This window comes from Sinocyclocheilus grahami, unplaced genomic scaffold, assembly GCF_001515645.1.
Source record: "Sinocyclocheilus grahami isolate Dianchi unplaced genomic scaffold, SAMN03320097.WGS_v1.1 scaffold156.1, whole genome shotgun sequence".
In the NCBI taxonomy this organism is placed as follows: Eukaryota; Metazoa; Chordata; class Actinopteri; order Cypriniformes; family Cyprinidae; genus Sinocyclocheilus; species Sinocyclocheilus grahami.
Genome location: NW_015505335.1, coordinates 869047 through 890651, shown reverse-complemented (window position 1 = coordinate 890651; position 21605 = coordinate 869047). Strand labels below are relative to the sequence as shown.

Genomic DNA, 21605 nt, shown 5'->3' with positions numbered 1-21605 from the left:
TATCCCTTTAAACACTTATTCAATGATCTAAACAATAATACTTCCACAAATTGCCTTCATTTCTTGGCTTTCTCAGAAAATATTCAAATATTAATGGAGTTAATCAGCATATAATGTAATTAATTAAACATATGAATTCATTGTCAGCCTTTGGAATAACTAAAGATCCAAATTCTACAGCAGCCACAGCTCTATTGATTTCAGTAGTATGTTGTTAGCATGTTGCTAAGCTAATTATGCACTACTCTATTAAGCAAGAAAATACACAGCAAAATGAGCTTTTGAATAAATTTTACAAATATACATAATGAATTTGTTCTGCATTGTCCACCAACTATTATCTATTTTTCACTAAGCTTGTCGCTCTTCAGATACTATTCATTTTTGAACAAATTACTCAAGTATTTATAACAAATTTCTCCTGCATTATCCACCAACTGTTCTATTTTCTGTGCAGCATTGCATACTTTAGAATTGACGTATTCATTTCACTTATTTGTTTGATTCTTGCTTGTAAAGACACGTTACTTACAACAATTGCATTTACGTTACTTGTTAAGTATTAGTTAAAAGCAAAATTTCAACTGTAATTTCTAAGGGAGATCTTCAGCCCTGGAGAACAATTTGGCAAAAATCAAGATATCTTCGAAGGCAGCAAAATCACGCAAACAGTCAGAAGCGTGTTTACGCTGCTTCTGCAGGCAGCTCACTAGGTTTTGGAACGGAGCCTAGATTTGAGAAGAGCGCTTGTGTTATGTTACACAACACTGTGTTGCAAAAGGTGTTGCATGACGAGAGAGCCGTGTAACTTACGTGAAGCGTAGGGTGTTTGAAATGTGAAAAACAAACGTGAGTCTCACCCAGAGTAGTTGAAGAGTCTGCTGTCCCAGAGGCTGTGTTCCCCACGGGGCCCGCTGTGGAAGAAACAGGAGTCAGAGCCGTCAAAGCGGTTCAGCCCGTCCTCTGTGTTCTTGGATGCGTGGCTGTGCACCACATCGAGCAGGACGATGATACCCAGAGAGTGAGCCACGTCAATCAGCTCCTTGAGTTCCTCTGGGGTGCCGCAACGACTGGAGAGAAGAACAGATGAAGGCAAGATATCAGAGCAGTCTGGGCAGAGGTTGTCTGTCAAGCTGCATGCTCTTCGTCTTGGGTTAAGCTTGAAACTAGCAGTAGTCTGACTGTTAAGAATAATTCTTTCAAAAGTATAGAGATATCTTTCGGAGTTTATCGCAAAGCCTAAGATGCACTGGTAGGACTTCAGAAAACAGTATATCTGCTTGCTGCACGTTGTGCTAAAGAAAACATGAGTGTGAAACATTGCTGGAGTCGGCTTTACAGTTAGAGCAGTAATGATGGCTGACCATTGCAAATTGGGATTGTTGTGTTCATGTCACTCACAGTGTAAACTGAATACACAAACAACTTAAGATGCCATCTGTTCTTAACTTAGATTAAGAATAAAATAGTAAATAATACATAAAACAGATAATAAAATAGGCCTCTATTTTTGGGGCCATTGCCTTGTGGGCTGCGCTCCATCATATGGTGCAACAGTGCTCTGGGCAACCCAAGTTTGAATCCCGGCTCATGGTCTATTTACAATCTCATTTCCATCTCTCCTATACAATTGGTTAATGTCTTAGTTGTTCTATCTGAATAAAGGCAGAAAGGCACAAAAAATAAATAATAATAATAATTATAATAATAATAATAAATAGAAAATACAATATTTTAAAATAAATAAATAATATTTACAAATATTTAAAATAACTTAAAATATTTATATTTAAAAACTTTGGTCTTTAGCCTACTTAATATCATTTAAAAAAACTACATAACAATATTCACATAATATAATATAAACTGAGACGTTTTTCATTAACACATAAAAATAAAAACTTGTTTAATTGGAAAAATGGTACAAGTGGAGTGGAGTACAAAGGCACATTCAGGAGATCCATAAGATTAATATTACATCTTGTAAAAAGGGGCACAATAGGTGCCCTTTAACACACATCTGGCAGACCAAAAATAAATAAATAAAAACAACAAAAATAAATTAACTACAAAAAAAGAAAACTGTAAAAATTTTATAAAAACTTTAGTCAGAGTAAAAACTAAAAATAATAATAATAAACTGAAAGGACAAACAGAAAATAGAATGCATGCTCATCCACTTAAAACAAACAGAGCAACAATTATAGTCCCCCTATAGTGGCACAATGGCGATAGTTCATGGATGGCCTCTTCTGGGATTCAAACCTACAACCTTCTGGATACCATCCCAGATCTGCCACATTACATACGTGTGCATGTGTTTAGCTCAGAAAAATCCCCTCTACACAACAGCTGTTTAGCACCGGCAGCAGAACAACACATGTGCAAATACATTTACCGTGCCGCCCAATTGCCGTTTAAAAACAAACAAATATGGCAGTAAATAAAAATCAATCTCAGATCGTTTACACCATCATGGCCGCTGAGCAGAGATCAATGCCTCCATTCGGGGTGACATACTGGCTCCTTGTGAAACAAAGGGCGAGAGCGGTGCATTTCCATTAGTACTTCCTCACGTATCTCCTCCGTGTAATTGCTGCACGAAGCTTCATCTGTCGTCCAGCTATCATCATATCGCTTTCCCCCGGCAAACGTGATGCAGGGTGACACCAATACCCCTCCCCTCGGCCTCCGCCCCTTCCCAGCATCCAGACCTTGCACTTTTAAAACGGCTCAGGGAGATCAATCATGTGTGAAATTACTCTGTATACATTATACTTGCGCTATAGGCTGTCTTCAGTGTTAGCCGGTAAGAGCGAGTGACGGAAAAAAGCACGTAAATAAAGAATTCCTGCCGGTCTTCCTTTATCTGAGGTATCTAACTCTCCACAGGATTAACTGCAAATGTGTTTACAGGGAGATCATCGGCCCCGTCAGAGGAGGCTCTGTGTGATTTGGGGCCACAGATGTGGGACAGTCTTCATGGTGTGTGTGTGTGTGTGCCTATCGTTTTCACTGAGGGGTGTTACAGTTACATTTTGAACATTAAGAAGATAAAAATGAGTGAATTGTACCATTGTATAGGCCTCAGGACAGCATCCTTTTCATTGAGGGTCAATAAGCGTGCTCCAGAGTTGATTTTCAGGGTCATTTTTAACTTTGGCTCACAGCGTTCCTGCCTAGTGTTCCAGATCAGTGATTCACAAAGAAGGTGTTTTTGTGTTTAAAAATGTGAGACGCAGGGAAGAGGAATAGAAAAAAAGGGTTGTCAAGCGATTCAAATTAATTATATGATTTTTATAATTACCCCCCCCCCACCCAAAAGAAAATTTAAAGGTAGGGTAGGCCATTTCAGAGAGGCTAGCAATAGCAAGCTAGCTTTGAAAGCATAAGATCCCACCCTCCCTGCAAATCAATCTCCAAAGCCACGCCTCCTCCAAAAAACATGAACGCGCACAGCGACATAAGGCCCTTTCCAGAACTAAACGTACGGTACTAAAGTACTGGGACGATTTTGCGCGAACTATTTCCCAGTACTATATACAGGGTTGCATTCACACCGAGAGTGTGTACTAAGAAGTGACGTAAGCCGGTCGACAGCGACGTCATTTGTGCGCGGTGTTCAACAACAGAAACAAAGAACTACGTTAACAACAGGAGGATGGAGGACGCTGTAATCGGTGCTGTGTGTTTGTCGTGTCTCGCGGGTTTCACAATAATGGACATGGAAAGTCGACGTATACGTAAAGCGATTGAAAGAACGGAAAGGAGGACTAAGAATCTCCAACGACAACTGGCAGTGCTACATTTGCTACAAGTGCCTGCACTTCAGCGTCCGTCCATCTATCGCTGTTCTCCATACTTGCGAAATAAGTTGACATGCTTACAGTATGTTTACACGGCGTTTTAAATCATGGTGGGTGAGGGCGTTTTCGTACGCGTTTGGCCAATCAATGTCTACTTACGTCACGATTGAGCTGTGTTTTTGTTGTGTCTCGCGGGTTTCACAATAATGGACATGGAAAGTCGACGTATACGTAAAGCGATTGAAAGAACGGAAAGGAGGACTAAGAATCTCCAACAACAACTGGCAGTGCTACATTTGCTACAAGTGCCTGCACTTCAGCGTCCGTCCATCTATCGCTGTTCTCCATACTTGCGAAATAAGTTGACATGCTTACAGTATGTTTACACGGCGTTTTAAATCATGGTGGGTGAGGGCGTTTTCGTACGCGTTTGGCCAATCAATGTCTACTTACGTCACGATTAGTACCAGTTGTGCTGGTTAGACCCTGCTCCGTAGTAGGAGCTAATTTGGTTCTCGAAAGAGGCAGTCCGGTACTAAAATCGCACCCAGTTCCGGCGGTGCGAACACGCCGAAAAGTGGGTAGTTCCACAATTAGTTCTGGTACTATGAAAAGGTTCCTGCGGTGCGAAAGGCCCTATGGTGAGAGATGGCGTTGGTGGAGGGTTGAATGCAATGCTGTCAGATTACCTAATGTCTCACTCACTGGTGAAAAAACATTACAGTACAAAGCGCATGATATTACAATAATAACATCTTCCATTCTCGCTCGGTCTGCAATAGCGTAAGGGAACGCGCTGATGACGTATATTGTCTGCGCGAAATGGGTGAGCAGAGGTATGCAAATACATACACTGACTGACAGGCAGGTCGGACAGCCTATCGTAGCCCTTGGACCAAGGGATATGATTGGATGAACATTTTATGGTCCTACACCTTCCACAGACTATATAAATACATTTAGACCACTTAACTTAGTGATTGCTATCGGTATGTGAAGAGATTTTCAATCAGAACAAACAATGTTATTGAACCAAATAACCTAGCCTTTAAATGAGAATTATTTAAATGAGATGCGTTAAATGAGATTGTTTTAAAAAAAATTGTTGTGTGAAATATGAAATATGACATAAAAAAATAAATATGAAACTAAAACCACCAGTAGGTGGCGGCAAGTCATTGAATGAGCGTGTCATTCATTCAACTGATTCATTCAGAAACTAACCAAGATTGTTTATGAAAGGGCCATGAATAATTAGCTTACTTGAACTATTCAAAAAGTGTGTTGTTTAGAAAGTTATAACAGTTCTGGTGTTTTTTTTTTGTATTTACAAACTATTTTTGCTGCTGAAATTGAGCGAAAACAGACAATACTGACAATATTGTGGCTAGCCTTTAAATGAGAATTATTTAAATGAGATGCGTTAAATGAGATTGTTTTAAAAAAAATTGAATAATGAAATATGAAATATGACATAAAAAAATAAATATGAAACTAAAACCACCAGTAGGTGGCGGCAAGTCATTGAATGAGCGTGTCATTCATTCAACTGATTCATTCAGAAACTAACCAAGATTGTTTATGAAAGGGCCATGAATAATTAGCTTACTTGAACTATTCAAAAAGTGTGTTGCTCAGAAAGTTATAACAGTTCTGGTGTTTTTTTTTTGTATTTACAAACTATTTTTGCTGCTGAAATTGAGCGAAAACAGACAATACTGACAATATTGTGGCTAAAATGTGTATATATATATATATATATATATATATATATATATATTAGGCTTGCCGCGATAGGTGGTGCTGACGGTGATACCAATGTTAAGCCACAAACCGGGAGGCTTGTGACTGTCCTATTGACTGCCAAGTAAATTGCACTGTCAGGGTCCAGAAAAGTATGAAAGGCATCGTCAGAACAGTCCATCTGCCATCAGTGGTTAAATCTGAATTGTATGAAGCGACGAGAATACTGTTTGTATGCGAAGAAAACAAAAATAATGACTTTATTCAACAATTCGTCTCCTCTGTGAACCACTGCACACCACTGATATATATATATATATATATATATATACACACACACGCACACACACACACACAAAAAAACATGCAGGGTATTGTTTGCCCTCCTATCTTAAATTTTAGGGGCATATAACTGCATTCTAATAGACTCATCATACAGTCAGTTATCACCTTGCATCATGTTCATCAGCAACAACAGCATTAGATGACGGAACTCTTTTAATGTGTTATTTTTTCCATAATTAATCACAAAAAATGTACGTGTTGAATCGACAGCCCTAACAAAATCCAAAGTATCCTGTTTATTTTGCAATGTGGAATTAACTATTTTCTTTGAATGTGTGAGACTTCATTAGCCACTGTAGGTTAATAATGTGCACATAAAACTAAATGTGCTACAAACCAGTGTGTTTATGATTAAGACATTATATTAAAATAAAATAATTTACAATATCAAGCAGCATAATGGACTGTTTTTGTACAGCTAACTGGAAGTGACTACACCAGAAGCAAGTAAAAAAAAAATTACTTCTTTTTTTTTATTTCTTTCAACTTGATCACTGACTTTTGGGAAATGCTTTGTCATGCATGAGATGTTGCAAAAGAAGCGAGATGCGAGTGCGATGGTCAAACACGGTCGAACACAGCAGAATGCAAAAACTCGTTCTGTGTGAAAGGCCTCTAGACAGTAGACAAAATTCAAGATTTTCATCTGTCACAATACAAAGTTATATACAGAATACCACCTGGGGAGAAATGTCTGCTCCATAGACAGTGCGTATATTTTATTAAGGAAATGCATATATATATATAATAATGAAAGACAAAAGTAAGCCTGAAGCAATGCAAAAACGGTCTACAACAGAACTGAGACACAATAAATATTCAAATGTACAAGGAATGTGCACAAATGGAGCAAAAATTACTGCAAGGCAGTTCACTAAGTTTGCAAACTGGTTAGTCAGAAAACAAAGAAAACAATGTCAACATGAAATGGACTGGAACATTTCCCAGCATTAGATATATTTACCTTGATGCTGCGAAGAAACTGGTGACCTGGTAACCGAAGCTAGCGTAGTAGGCATGCTCCATGATCGCCATTAGCTGAATACAGTTATAACCTGTGTGTATGACAGTAAAGACAGCAGTGCTTATTAGCAGATCTTTGCCAAAAACTAATATTCTATCATCATTTTCTCATGCCACTCCAAACCCATATGACTTACTTTCTTTAGTGGAAATTTAGATATCTTGAAGAATGTTCATTCAGATCTTTCCCATAAAAACAACAAGTTACAGAGTTGAACTCAAGAATCAAGTCTGAAAAAAATTACTGTTTTGAGACTTTTTTTTTTTCTTTCAATTAACCAGTTGGTCCATTTTTCAACTCAATGATCCAGACACAGTAAAATTTCAATCTGTTCATCACACAAAGCTATAGTGCTTCAGAAAATATGTACTGTAATATAATGTATGAGTGATCTGGACAAACTCTATGGTGCTTTTTGGTGTTTTGTGTCATTTTTAGAGCTTAACACGCAAAGTATTAGAAACAACCTAGGGCTGCACAATTTAGATGATTTCTCTGATAAAAATTGTGACTGGAATTTTAAATGCCTTTTTTTTTCTTCAGGATCGCTGTTCTTGTTTGTAGGGTTGCACAAGTTGGCCAAACGTTTTGTGATAATAATAATAATAGTTTATTATTATTATTATTACTACTACTATTAAATACAATTATTAAAAATTATAAAATCTAGTATTTAATAAAAGTGATAAGATTGACTTTGCAGTACAATTTTGAGTACCATTTCTATATAATTAATAATAATAATATTACGATTAATAATTGTATAATAAAATAATATTAAATAAAATGTAAAAATATGAAATACTACTGTAACATATCACTGTAAAATAGAAAATGTGGTATTTAATAATAATAATTATATATGATGATGATGATGATGATAACTTTAGAGTAAAAAACTATTTACATTACAAATTTTTATCTTAATTCCTTTTCAAATGAATTCATTTAAATAGCCAGCACATAAAATGACCGCATTTTCATTTTTGAATGAACTATACTTTTAAAGCTTCAAATCTAATCTTTTAAGTTGCCAAATGTATTTGTTAAAAACATTTTATTTTTTTTATTGCTACAGCAAACTTTCAGTTTCAGTCAACTTTCCTGCAAAATAAACGTGGGAGCAAAAAAGTACAAATTCTGCTGTTCTGCTGATTTTGTGTCGTCCCCACGGCAGTGTGCACCAAATGCCCACGCAGAGAACGACGGCTTCGCATAATTTCAAAACATCTGTTTTCATTAACAAGAGGACATTATAAAACTGTCAAACAAAAATAATACATTTGTTAATAAAAAAGGCCACACAAAACCTTGACATGAAAACACTACTCGGGTTTGTCCCAAGGAATACAGTGGTACACAGACAACCGTCAAACCCAACAAAACATCCTTTTTATCTTAATTCCTTTTCAAATGAATTCATTTAAATAGCCAGCACATAAAATGACCGCATTTTCATTTTTGAATGAACTATACTTTTAAAGCTTCAAATCTAATCTTTTAAGTTGCCAAATGTATTTGTTAAAAACATTTTATTTTTTTTATTGCTACAGCAAACTTTCAGTTTCAGTCAACTTTCCTGCAAAATAAACGTGGGAGCAAAAAAGTACAAATTCTGCTGTTCTGCTGATTTTGTGTCGTCCCCACGGCAGTGTGCACCAAATGCCCACGCAGAGAACGACGGCTTCGCATAATTTCAAAACATCTGTTTTCATTAACAAGAGGACATTATAAAACCGTCAAACAAAAATAATACATTTGTTAATCAAAAAGGCCACACAAAACCTTGACATGAAAACACTACTCGGGTTTGTCCCAAGGAATACAGCGGTACACAGACAACCGTCAAACCCAACAAAACATCTTCCCTTCTTCCCCCTTCAGCTCTGACCAGAAAGTGTCCACTACAGAAGCTGCTCTTTTATGCGAACACAAAGTGGCCACCGGGTCATACGCAAGTCTTAACTGTCCAAACCAGCGTTTTGGTTGCCCATGCAGACTGTAGCTGCACTGACACGGCTCTGAATCTTAATGGGAAGGACTCAAGAGGGAGATCCAGGCTTATCTCACATTGTTCTTTTTTTCTGAGCAGATTGGTTTATTTATTTATCTATCTATCTAGTGATCTTCCTCGCCCTGCTTCAGAGAAAGTTTGGGGATTTTTGATGAGGTGTGACAGCGCCAGGGGCTCGTCTCACCGACGATGTGTGAGCACACACACACACACACACACAGAACACTTTCGACGCTTTATAGATGCCAGAACCACAATTGTCTAGGGAAATGCAAACCGGTTACCACGAAACAATGAGAACTCAAGGGAGCGACAGACACACTGCAACAACATACTGGTTTAGTGCATGGACATATGCATGAATTATTCTCTCACAATATGTGTTACTGCAAATGGCTTCGTAGGACTTTATGTGGGAAGACGGTCAATTTCCATCTAAACATGCAGGCACAAATATTTCTGTTTTGCCTACAAGCAATAAAAAAAATATATACTTTTTTATATTTTTCTAGAAAAACTTGAGTGGTGCTTGTCCCTGTGCTACTTACAGGCACAATGTTGGAGTTGGTGTGAAGGTTTTAAATGATTCCCATATTTCCGAAATGCTAAAAGAACCCACCACCATGATATTTCTAGAGAATTACTGTGCCTACATATAGATGGGGCCCTTAAGGGCCTCTGTGGCCCAATGCCAGGTATGTGTACATTGTCCAAAAGAGCCCATTCCATGTTTCTATGATTGTCTTCTTTAAAAAGTGATGAAATTTTGATTTAATAAGGCCATCACCAACTCATCCTGAAATAAAAAAGTCAATTCAATTAAAAGAAACAGATAGATAGATAGGCGTAGGCGTCCAGTGAGAAGTGACGAATGCGGAAGCGCAGAGGAGAGAGCAAAACAAAACATTGGTCATGAATTAGAAATACAAACTAGGATTTGTATAGAAAAATGTTGCAGGATTTCGACATAAATCCAGAGGAGACTGGCTTTTCTTTTACTAAACAACTGAAACTTTGCTTCCTTTGCTCTTATAAAACAAATCTGGGTTCTCCCGACACTAGCATATTCTCACCAGCGCTTACGCTACGCCACTTTCTCGTGCACGCACATACGGCAGTCAGCGGAAGCTAGAGATTACTTCTTAGAGCACACACACACACACACACACAGAACACTTTCGACGCTTTATAGATGCCAGAACCACAATTGTCTAGGGAAATGCAAACCGGTTACCACGAAACAATGAGAACTCAAGGGAGCGACAGACACACTGCAACAACATACTGGTTTAGTGCATGGACATATGCATGAATTATTCTCTCACAATATGTGTTACTGCAAATGGCTTCGTAGGACTTTATGTGGGAAGACGGTCAATTTCCATCTAAACATGCAGGCACAAATATTTCTGTTTTGCCTACAAGCAATAAAAAAATATATATACTTTTTTATATTTTTCTAGAAAAACTTGAGTGGTGCTTGTCCCTGTGCTACTTACAGGCACAATGTTGGAGTTGGTGTGAAGGTTTTAAATGATTCCCATATTTCCGAAATGCTAAAAGAACCCACCACCATGATATTTCTAGAGAATTACTGTGCCTACATATAGATGGGGCCCTTAAGGGCCTCTGTGGCCCAATGCCAGGTATGTGTACATTGTCCAAAAGAGCCCATTCCATGTTTCTATGATTGTCTTCTTTAAAAAGTGATGAAATTTTGATTTAATAAGGCCATCACCAACTCATCCTGAAATAAAAAAGTCAATTAAATTAAAAGAAACAGATAGATAGATAGGCGTAGGCGTCCAGTGAGAAGTGACGAATGCGGAAGCGCAGAGGAGAGAGCAAAACAAAACATTGGTCATGAATTAGAAATACAAACTAGGATTTGTATAGAAAAATGTTGCAGGATTTCGACATAAATCCAGAGGAGACTGGCTTTTCTTTTACTAAACAACTGAAACTTTGCTTCCTTTGCTCTTATAAAACAAATCTGGGTTCTCCCGACACTAGCATATTCTCACCAGCGCTTACGCTACGCCACTTTCTCGTGCACGCACATACGGCAGTCAGCGGAAGCTAGAGATTACTTCTTATAAAGTTTTAAATATGGACATTTTTCAAACGCATCGATTCGCTTCAGAAGGTCTTTATTAACCCTGTAGAGCACATTTATGATGGATGGATGCACTTTATTGGACTTCTATTGGACTATTGAATATCAACAGCCATTCACTGTCATTAACAAAGCTTGGAAGTGCCATACTTAATTTAATATAACTCCGATTGTATTCGTCTGAAAGAAGAAAGTCATATACACCTAGGATGGCTTGAGAGTATAGGGTAATTTTCATTTTTGGGTGAACTATCCCTTTAAAAATAAACAAAACAAATATACAGATAAATAAATAACAAACAAACAAAACAAACAATACACATTACAAACAAACAAACAAAAAGAAAAAGACAAACAAAAACAAACGTCCAATGCAAACAAAACAAAACAAACAAACAAAAAAAGTAGCCCACAATCTACTCATACTGAAATGAAGAAAAGTACCATTTAATTCAAACACCAAAAAGCACACTCCTTTCATAAGCACATCAACAGATTCAGACTCTCTGCCTGAGATAAATGTCTGGAACTTCTGCTGTAAAAAATCTACACCGCAGGCATCTCTTGACAAATATTCCTGTCAACATTAAATGTTTCAAAACAGAGTCCAGGATCCAGGACGCAAAAGATAATGGTTGTTATTAAAGGGATCGTTCACCCAAAAATGAAAATTATGTTATCAAATACTCTCATTTTATTCCAAAAGTGTATGTCTGTCTTTTTCAGTGGAACACTAAAGGAGAAATCTTAAATAATATGCTTTATTTAGCATTCATATCCTGAAATGAAGTCATTATTCACTCATGTTTGTCCCTTTCAGCGAGCTGTTAAATGCTGTGACTCAAGAACTCGACAACCAGATCAGTCTGGTTTAGAGTGGTTTTGTGAACTCCAACTCGGTCACAAATAGACCGATAGATTATGTAATGAAATATCTGAGTAGAGCTTTCCAGAAGATTCTCAGGAGTTCCCATTGGTTTATCACATAAAGTTATTATATGGCTTTGAATATAGTCATCATATAACACCAGTAAGACAAAGGAGCTTATTGTGGACTTCAGGAAGAAGAAAGGAAACACGAATGACCCCATCCACATTAGCGGGACAGTTGTTGAACGTGTCTCCAGCTTCAAGTTCCTGGGAACCCACATCTCGGAGGACCTGTCCTGGACCACAAACACCTCCAGCCTGGTCAAGAAGGCTCACCAGTGCCTCTTCTTCCTTAGGACACTGAAGAAGAACCAGTTGTCTTCAGCCATCCTGGTGAACTTCTACCAGTGTGCAATCGAGAACATCCTTTCCAGTTGTATCACAGTCTGGTATGGGAACTGCTCAGTTGCTAACCGCAAGGCACTGCAGAGGGTGGTGAAAACCGCCCAACGCATCACAGGGACACCACTTCCTGCTATTGAGGACATCCAGAAGAAACGCTGTCTACGTCGAGCTCGCAGCATTCTTAAGGACACCTTTCACCCTGACCATAGACTGTTTAACCTCCTGCCCTCCGGGAGGCGCTTCAGGAGCCTCCGGACAAGGACCAGCAGACTTAGGAACAGCTTTTTCCCTACAGCTGTCTCCTTACTGAATTCTGCCCGCTGACTCCCCCCCACAAACCACACTTACACTCCTCACTACATCTGGTTTACCAAAAAAAAAAAACCTGTTACACTTGTTATTACTTGCACTACTGTCTGTACATCCAGAATACGGAATCATCCATTTGCACACTGGAATATTTTCTATGCACTTTTTTAAATGTCCATTGCACTCGTTTTGTACAGCTTAATGTATCGCTTACATATTCATTTATAAATGATGTTCATATGTTCATACTTTTCTGCTTATAGTGTACATAAACGTATTACATAATCCATCTGTATAGTATGTTCATAGTACACCTATCTCTATATCATGCTGATCGTATTTAAAAATCTGTAAATTATGTCCATAGTACTGCCTTATCTGTATATTTATTGTACATTTGTAACATATTGGAGACACTGTATATCATGTACTTACTGCTTATTGCACTTCTGGTTAGATGCTAACTGCATTTCGTTGCCTTGTACCTTTGTACCTTTGTACCAGCGTACATGTGCAATGACAATAAAGTTGAATCTAATATGATGCCTTTATTGTGCCTTTTTGGTGTCTGACAGTAAGAGTCCCCATTCGCCTTCCATAAACAGAAAAGAGTGACCTGGTCATTTTTCAGAAATTCACCTTTTATGCTCCACAGAAGAAATTAAGAATGTTCCAATTTGGACGAACTGTTGTATCACCCCAATCTCTAATCCACAGGCTTCTAAGCCTCATCTTCTGTGCCTGTTAAACACTTGAAAATACCCCCTGCATCTCCAAAACACATTGGCACACTCAAACACACCTCTCTCCAGCCCTCATCCACGACAGCACTAATGATGAGCATTCCACATGGCAGCTAAAGCCTGTAAACAGGGTGTTGACCTGCAGAAAAGGGCTGGGTTGAGAGAACAGCCTCCCCAGAGCATAGGCGCCAGGGCCAGTGGCTCACCATCAATGTGGCAGGTCCGTCAGGTTAAGCACCACTGCAGCTCAGATACTTTGTGATGAAGGAAGAACACTGGCAGGTAGAACATAACCTCTCTCTGGGCTAAAAAATAATGCTTGTGTCCTTACAAAGAAGTACTGTGATGTACCAACGTACAGTGATGTACTGGATGCTAATACCATGGTACTTTGATATATACGTATAGCATGATCCCTTAATAGTCATGCAAGGTATTTTAAAGAATATCATGGTATTGTCATGGTATATCTCCAAAAAACATGGTAATACTCTACCATAAAACTTCAGTACTTCTCTGTGATGCATCAAAAAGAATAAAGTGCTTCACGGACCTGCTACTGATGAAGCCCATTGTTTTTTTTGTTAGCAGAGAAAAATGAAAGTGTCTCTCTAAAAGCATAACATTATGTAGTAATTATCTTCCCCGTCTGAAATGTCTTTTCATTTGAAAGGTTTAGCTAAAACAATGATTTGAAGGAAGAAAGAGTAAAAAAAAAGAGAGATCATTGTTTAAACATTTTGTCTCAAAAGGCCACAGAGAAAAATATAAATGTTGAATTGGTCATGTGACACATCCATGTACAGATAAAGTAATTTGTTTTAAGAAATGTTTAAAGCATTCATAAAAGAACTATCAAAGATGGAAAAAAAACACACACAATAAATAAAAGAAAATATAACAAGGCAAACTAAATGAGAGAAAAAAAAGGGTCCCACTTTATATTAAGTCGTCTTAACTACTATGCACTACAAGTACAATGTAAAAACATGTATGTGCACAATAAGTGCATTGTACCAAATTATTAATTTAAATGGAAGTACATAGTTGTTAAGGCCACTTAATATAAAGTGGGTCCAAAAAAAGAATTAAAAGTAATTTGTTTGAATAAAATGTTCCTGACAAAGACAATTACTGTGAGGCAATTCAAAAAAAAATAAAACCAACATAAAACCAACGCAAACAAAACAAAAACAAACATAACACATTATTTTAAAAATAAAATAAAAGAAATAAGGCTGTGTTTAATAAAACCCACACCCATGTGTGGATAAAGTTATTTGATTCAATGAAATGTAACTGATACACTAATTAATCTAAGGCAACAAATCAAAACAAAACAAACATTAAAAACCAATGCAAACAAAACAAAGCAAAAACAAAAAAAACACATCACAAAACAAAACAACAAAATAAGAAAAAAACCTACTGATAAAATCACTTTGAACCAAAGTCTATTAGGCATAAACTCTCATTATCTCAACAGTTTTGTGTTAACGACGCAGTCTCTTACCAAGATCTTTGATTCTAGGCAGCACGTTGTGTGTAAAGTTGCTGTAGGATGCCACTTTGCCCTCCGGAGATGCAATGCCAACATGGGACTCGTATATCCGTAGGCTCCTGGGCTTCTGTGGACGAGGGTGCTTGTGCTGGCACAGAAACAGAAACTCTTCATCCAAATTTAACATCACAGTGCATGCCAATACAACTGAAGATAAGATGAACAGAGCTGACAGTAGCTAATTTGGGGGAATCTCACCAAATCATGACTCAAGACTGGAGGACATTAACGGCCATATATAATTCATAGTCTGAGGAGATGATGTTCACAGTCTTGACTTGACATTAAAGTAAAATTACTCTAAGTAGAAAGCAATGAAATGGCTCATGTTGTATTCATAAAGCCGTTTCATCCTCCTGTTTTCAGAAACCGTTTGCTTTGGTTGGAAACTTCAATTAATAAGGAATATACAGTACACACACATGCCCTAACTAGAGTACTGTTTTATGAAAGCGTATTTCCGCCATGGGATAAAAATATATTACAAAATAAAAAGGTTATTGACTTTTTATCTCACAATTATCTCACTTTTTCTTCGCAATTTTTCATTATGCAGAACGCTGCATGTGCATGTGGTCAGGTGTCTAAAAATTCAGGACAAAAAAAAAAAAAAGTTGCATGCTGAAACTCAGAATACCAAAAGAAAAAAAAAATGTAATACAAATGTCAGAATTGCAAGACGTAAACTTAGAAAAGGTTAGAATTGTGTGATGCAAACTCGGAATTCTGAGAAAAAAAACACCCGAATTGCAAAATGTTCGAATTCTGCTAAAAAAAAAAAAAGACATTAGATTTCCGGGATGTAAACTCAGAATTCCAAGAAAAAAAGTCAGAATTGCATGCCGTAAACTCAGAATACCAAGAAAAAAAAACTGAATTATGGGATGTTATAATTTAAATAAAAAAAGTTATAATTCTGTGATGTAAACTAAGAGTCAAAAAAATTTAATTGTGTGATGTAAACGCAGAATTCTGAGAAAAAAAAAATCTGAATTGTGAGATACAGACTCGGAATTCTGATTAAATAAAAAGTTATAACCACGGGACTTGTACTTGCAATTCTTTGAAAAAAAAAACGTGTGAGATAAATATTTTATAATAAACTTCCATATTATTCTCACATACTTGGTCATCCAAATTAAAAATGCATTACATGACACAGTTCTACTTAAATACAAGGGTGGAAAGTTGAGGACCCATTATAGTTCACTAAAAAATAAAAGGTTGTGGCACACCAGTGCTGGAGGGAAATAATCACTTACAATGTAAGGTTGAGGAGGGTCCCAATGTACCCAATCATAGATGACGGACTTCTCATGCCTGGTCACATACTTTGCCCAAGGTGAGATTCGGAACAGTCGCTCACCTGCACTGGTGTGAACAACCACCTGGGAAGAGAGACAAATGAGGGATGTAACGGCAAGGGCACAGAGAGAGGGTCGGGACGTGGGCACAAGCAAAGGGCACTGGGTAATGCAGGTAAGAGAAAATGTGTTTACAGCTGCCAGAGAGCAGGGATAAAGGGCCAATCTCATGCAGAAAGGTCACTCTGTACAAGCAAAGAGGACATTTAAGTTCAGTCTGACCGCTGGAGGTGAAAGAGGTTTTATACTGAAAAAATATGACTTTTCAGTTTATTGCATCGGGTTTCTAGAAAAACTATTTGTGGCAACAAGCAGCTTCTTTTTTTTTTTAAAGAGAAAACTGCATGGTTATCAATTTTATAACCAATTTGATTTAAGCACCAAGTGTGGCAATAAACGTGCAGCGATTCTGGGAAAAAAAATGTGTTTACTTATATGTTTAGCTTGGTACTTGCTTTACATGCATACAGTATACATCCAAACTTGAAAGAGTAACATGAATAATAGATCAAACGCTTTCTGTTTTTACCAATATGCCCTAGATTACAACTATAGACAGAGAGGCCAGGAAAGATTACATGGGAACTTGTGTTTGTGCCAGTGTTCAAAGCAACAACTCGCTGATAAATGAAAATTGTCACCATTTACTCACTCTCATGGGTTTTTTTTTCCAAACCTATATGACTTTCCAGAAAACACAAAATGAGACGTTTAGCAGAATGTATAGGCTGCTCTTTTCCATATAATGAAAGTGAATGGGGACTAAAGCCGTAGAAAAATGACAAAAAGCACCATAAAAATATCATAATATTCTTTTAAGATGCATTTTGGAGCTATGGTCAATGTATGTTTTAATACACAGAAATAAGAAGCCTAGACATTCAGTTAAATAAATGCATTTCTGTTTCACAGAAGAAAAACTGTGACACAGGTTTATACATATAAATAATGACAGATGTTTTTTGTTAGTTTTTTTAGTTACTTAAGTGATTTGTAACCATGTCCAGAAAAATGCATTATGCTACACAATGTGAGATATAAACCTGCAACAAGAGAGAGAAAAAAGTTCTCACAATTGAGAAATTGTAAACTCAGGATTCTGATTAAAAATAAATAAATAAATAAAACGCCAATTTTGAGATAGACTTTTTGAGATAAACTTGCATTTGCGAGATAACGTGATTCTGAGAAAAAAGGCCAGAATTATGAGAGGTAAACTTCTGAAAATTTTGAGGAATGTGTAGCGAATCAGCTCATGGGGAAATATGAATAATTAATCATAACTAGTCATAATTAATTATAAATAATTACAGACATCCTGGCATCCAGTTTATTGGGTGAGGGGACTGTGACGATTTGTTAATCTAATGAATAACTGATTTGTTCAATCAAATGAAAAATTGTGTGTTTGATTGGTCCAGACGCTACAAATGTATGTTTTAATGTATGGAAATAAGCAGCCTGGACACTCTGCTAAATAACTTATTTCTTTTCTATGGAAGAAAAAAAATAGTGATACTGGTTTGGAATGACATGAGAATGAGTGAATAATGACAGCATTTTTATTTTTTGCTGAAGTGATTTGTAACCATGTTTATTATGCCACACTGTTTTTTTTCCTCATGTAGATGAAGATTTCTAGAGATGTCTAAAATAAAGCTATTAGCCAGCACAAAAGCATTGATCAGAAACGGAAAGGGTCATTTAATCATTTGTGTACTATCGGCATTGTTATTTATAGCTGAAGCAAAACTATTCACTCGCAGATATTAAAAACTCATCATGTGTCTAAGATTAGACTACAGAAGCTATCCTTTCTAAAGGGCATTCGAAGGCAACGTGTGAATTTAATGTCAGAGTGAGTTGTTTTTTTTCATTGATCTGTAGAGCAACAGGATCTATAGATGGCAGGACTGAAAAAGTATTGTAATTTCCAAAATGTTTCCAACATAACATAACATAACATAACATAACACAACACACAACACATAATTTCACAACTCTAAAAATTATAGTAATACTAGATAGCCCTGAGAAATTTTAGTTCTTATTATTATATAATTATTCTACATATTATATATACCCTGTAGAGAGAATAAAATTTAGTATTAAAACAATTTTAAGAGTTATCTAATCAGACAATATATTATACTGAAATGTATAAAATAAAATAAAAAATACAATATAATATTTGGTAATATTACATGGCCCTAATGCTATAATTTTTAATTCCATTATTCTACATATTTATCAAAATAATTAAATTTAATATTAGCACAACTTTTAGAATTATTTTATTGACAATATGATTTCATAACTCTAAAATCTAGATGGCCATGAGCAATTTTAATTCTATTATTCTATGTTATGAAATCTGAACCCAAATATATTCAAAAATAAAATAAATAAAACAACACACAAAAGTAATTATTATATTATATTATTATATTATATTACATGTTACTGAATGATTTATTAGAAATATTTCTAAAGGATCATGTGATACTGAAGGCTGCATTAATGGCTGCTGATAATTCAGCTTTGCATCGCAGGAATAAATAGCATATTAGTTTATGTCTAATATATATTACAAATGCAGCCTTGATGAGCATTACATATTAACATATGTTTGTATGTATGTATGTATGTATGTATGTATGTATATGGTCAATATTTTCATGTTCAACACCAGTTATTAAAACATTCTCATATTTATGAATGAAATGCATTTGTGTTTCATATTTGGATAAAAACTGCAAACGAATATAGCAGGAAGTAAAACAATGGATAATTACTTTTTATGGGTGTAGAAGCAACCACAATGCAAATTTAGACCCATTAAAGCCTGGTGAAAAATTGAGGGCATATTGAGGGAAAATTAGCAATCCAAAAGAGATTAAAATGATCAGGAATGGAGCAACAACCCATTTAATTTAATTTAATTTATTTAATTATTTTATTTTTTACCTGATATATCTTGTACCTGATAATATTCAAGGCCATGTTTAAATGATCCAGTGAGGTTTAAATGTAGCTATGATTTTGGATTTGATTGTGGGCGGTGCGTCAGTTCAGTCACAGAACTGCAACTGATATGAATGGGAATGTTAGTCGATGTTTCTATGTAGTGTACTGCTCACATGCAGTTCCATGATGTCTCTTTATAATATGTTTGTATGTTTGTATGTATGTATGTATGTATGTATGTATATATATATATATATATATATATATATATATATATATATATATATATGCACACAAACAAATGTGTGTGTGTGTGAGTGTGTGTGTGTGTGGTTTATTAGGACATAAATGTGTATAACGATATCGGTATCACAACGTGAACATGGTTTATGAGGACACTTCCTGTGGCTTAAAACAAAACATACTAAATGGTATGATAATTCATATAATCTAAAGTTTGCTCTAACCTAACAACCACACTCTAAGAAAACTAGCTTAAGGCACTTGTTTCCAGCCCGCTTTCCAAACAAGAGTGAGAAAAGAGCGGTGTGTGCTCGACTACAGTCTAACTCACTCAAAGGCACTCTTCTCTTCCTCCCCGCTGCCGCGCACAGCCACACGACTGTCAGTACAGGAGAGCGGATCGATAACGGAGCATCTCTCATCGTGTGAATGCACCCGTGGGAGCCCTCCATCCTGAGTCTCCCTATCTCTCTCTTTCCTGGGCCAAAAAGCAAATGGATCATTTGATGGTCCCCTCCATAAGCTGCCAGCGAGAGGTAATGACAAAGCCATCGGCACCTGCCGGTGACCTACAGACCAGCGTCCCAGTGGGGCTCAATCATTAGCGGCTTCTCACCCGAGGACATGCGGGAGCACCAAACCGCCACACCACGGGTTTGCCAGTTTATATAATCACCCAGAAAAGAGTGTGAGAATGAACAGATGCTGAGCCTGACCGACTGATGGAGAGAAAACAGCAGAAAATAGCAGACACACGGTGTCAATGAAAGCAGGTGGAGAATAAATGGATGATGACAAAATTCTTACTGAGTTCATTTAATGTCTGTCACTTTGCTGTACTGTCATTTTAGGGTCCAGTCGCAGGTTTATTGAAAACATTTACTGGCAATGAATATTTCTTACGTCCCCAAGAAACTGTTTGGCTTTTAATGCGAGGATGCATTAAATTGATCAAAAGTGACCATAAAGAACACATCTATATTGTTACAGTTATTTTATTTAATTTTCTTTTCATTAAATAATCCTAAGAAAAAAATATTAAGCACTATTATTAAAACAGTTTTTTAACATAGATAATAATAAGAAATGTTTCTTGAGCACCAAATCAGCATTGGAATGATTTCGGAAGGAATAAATTGAATTGTAAAAAAACTTTAAAAACAAAACAGTTATTTTAAAATCTAATAATATTTCATAATATTTTAACTAATTAATGATTATATTTTTAAACATTTTGATCGAATAAATGCAGCCTTGCAACCATTTACATTGGGTACCTCCTGCTTCTTTTAATTTCCAAATAAATAAATAACTATAAAATATTTTTTATGTTCCAACTGGGTGATGGAACAGACATATGGTTCTATATATATACACAGTGTTGGGGGTAACGCATTACAAGTAACGCAAGTTACGTAATCAGATTACTTTTTTCAAGTAACTAGTAAAGTAATGCATTACTTTTTAATTTACAAGAGAATATCTGAGTTACTTTTTCAAATAAGTAACGCAAGTTACTTTTTTCCAATTTATTGATTGACAGCTCTCCTGTCCCCATGTTGAGAGAAATCAGCTACTGTAGTTCTAAAATAAATATAAATATGCATTAATTCATCTCACTCACAAAATAAAAAAACTGATTCAGTATTCCTCAAAATGAATTTAAAAAATGCTGAGAATATACTCAGAATATGACGCAAACCGGCAATAATTAAATGTTAGACAACACAAATATGCTTTATGTATTTAATCCCATTCTATTAGCTTCTGAGCTTCTGATGATGCAGTTCAAGCGTACTAACAAGCACAAATTACTCTAGACGAACATTTGTGTGTCTTTGTTTATTGCTGAAGTGTGTTGAAATTTATTCTTCTGCATTCTACTGTACGGACTTAAATTTACTTTCCCTTCAGCCTGAGGCTTATTCCTTTCACTTTTGGTGTAAAACGGTTTTTATATTTGCCAAAAATAGAACTTTTTTATTTGAAAAACAAACAAGCAAGCCCTGTCCAGATTTAAAAAGTAACGCAAAAGTAACATAACGCATTACTTTCCATAAAAAGTAACTAAGTAACGTAATTAGTTACTTTTTTA

At 36.2% G+C, this 21605-nt stretch overlaps 1 protein-coding gene across 1 annotated transcript in view; it reads right to left on the bottom strand.

Annotated features, from left to right (window-relative positions):
• The window catches only part of LOC107592668 (1,4-alpha-glucan-branching enzyme-like), a 194866-nt gene that overhangs the window by 131918 nt on the left and 41343 nt on the right, over positions 1-21605 (bottom strand). The window contains exons 4-7 of the mRNA XM_016282208.1: positions 16199-16324; positions 14889-15024; positions 6859-6949; positions 861-1070 (exon numbers count right to left, since the gene is read on the bottom strand). Of these exons, the coding sequence (XP_016137694.1) occupies positions 861-1070; positions 6859-6949; positions 14889-15024; positions 16199-16324 (563 nt within the window). The remainder of the gene's footprint in view (positions 1-860; positions 1071-6858; positions 6950-14888; positions 15025-16198; positions 16325-21605) is intronic.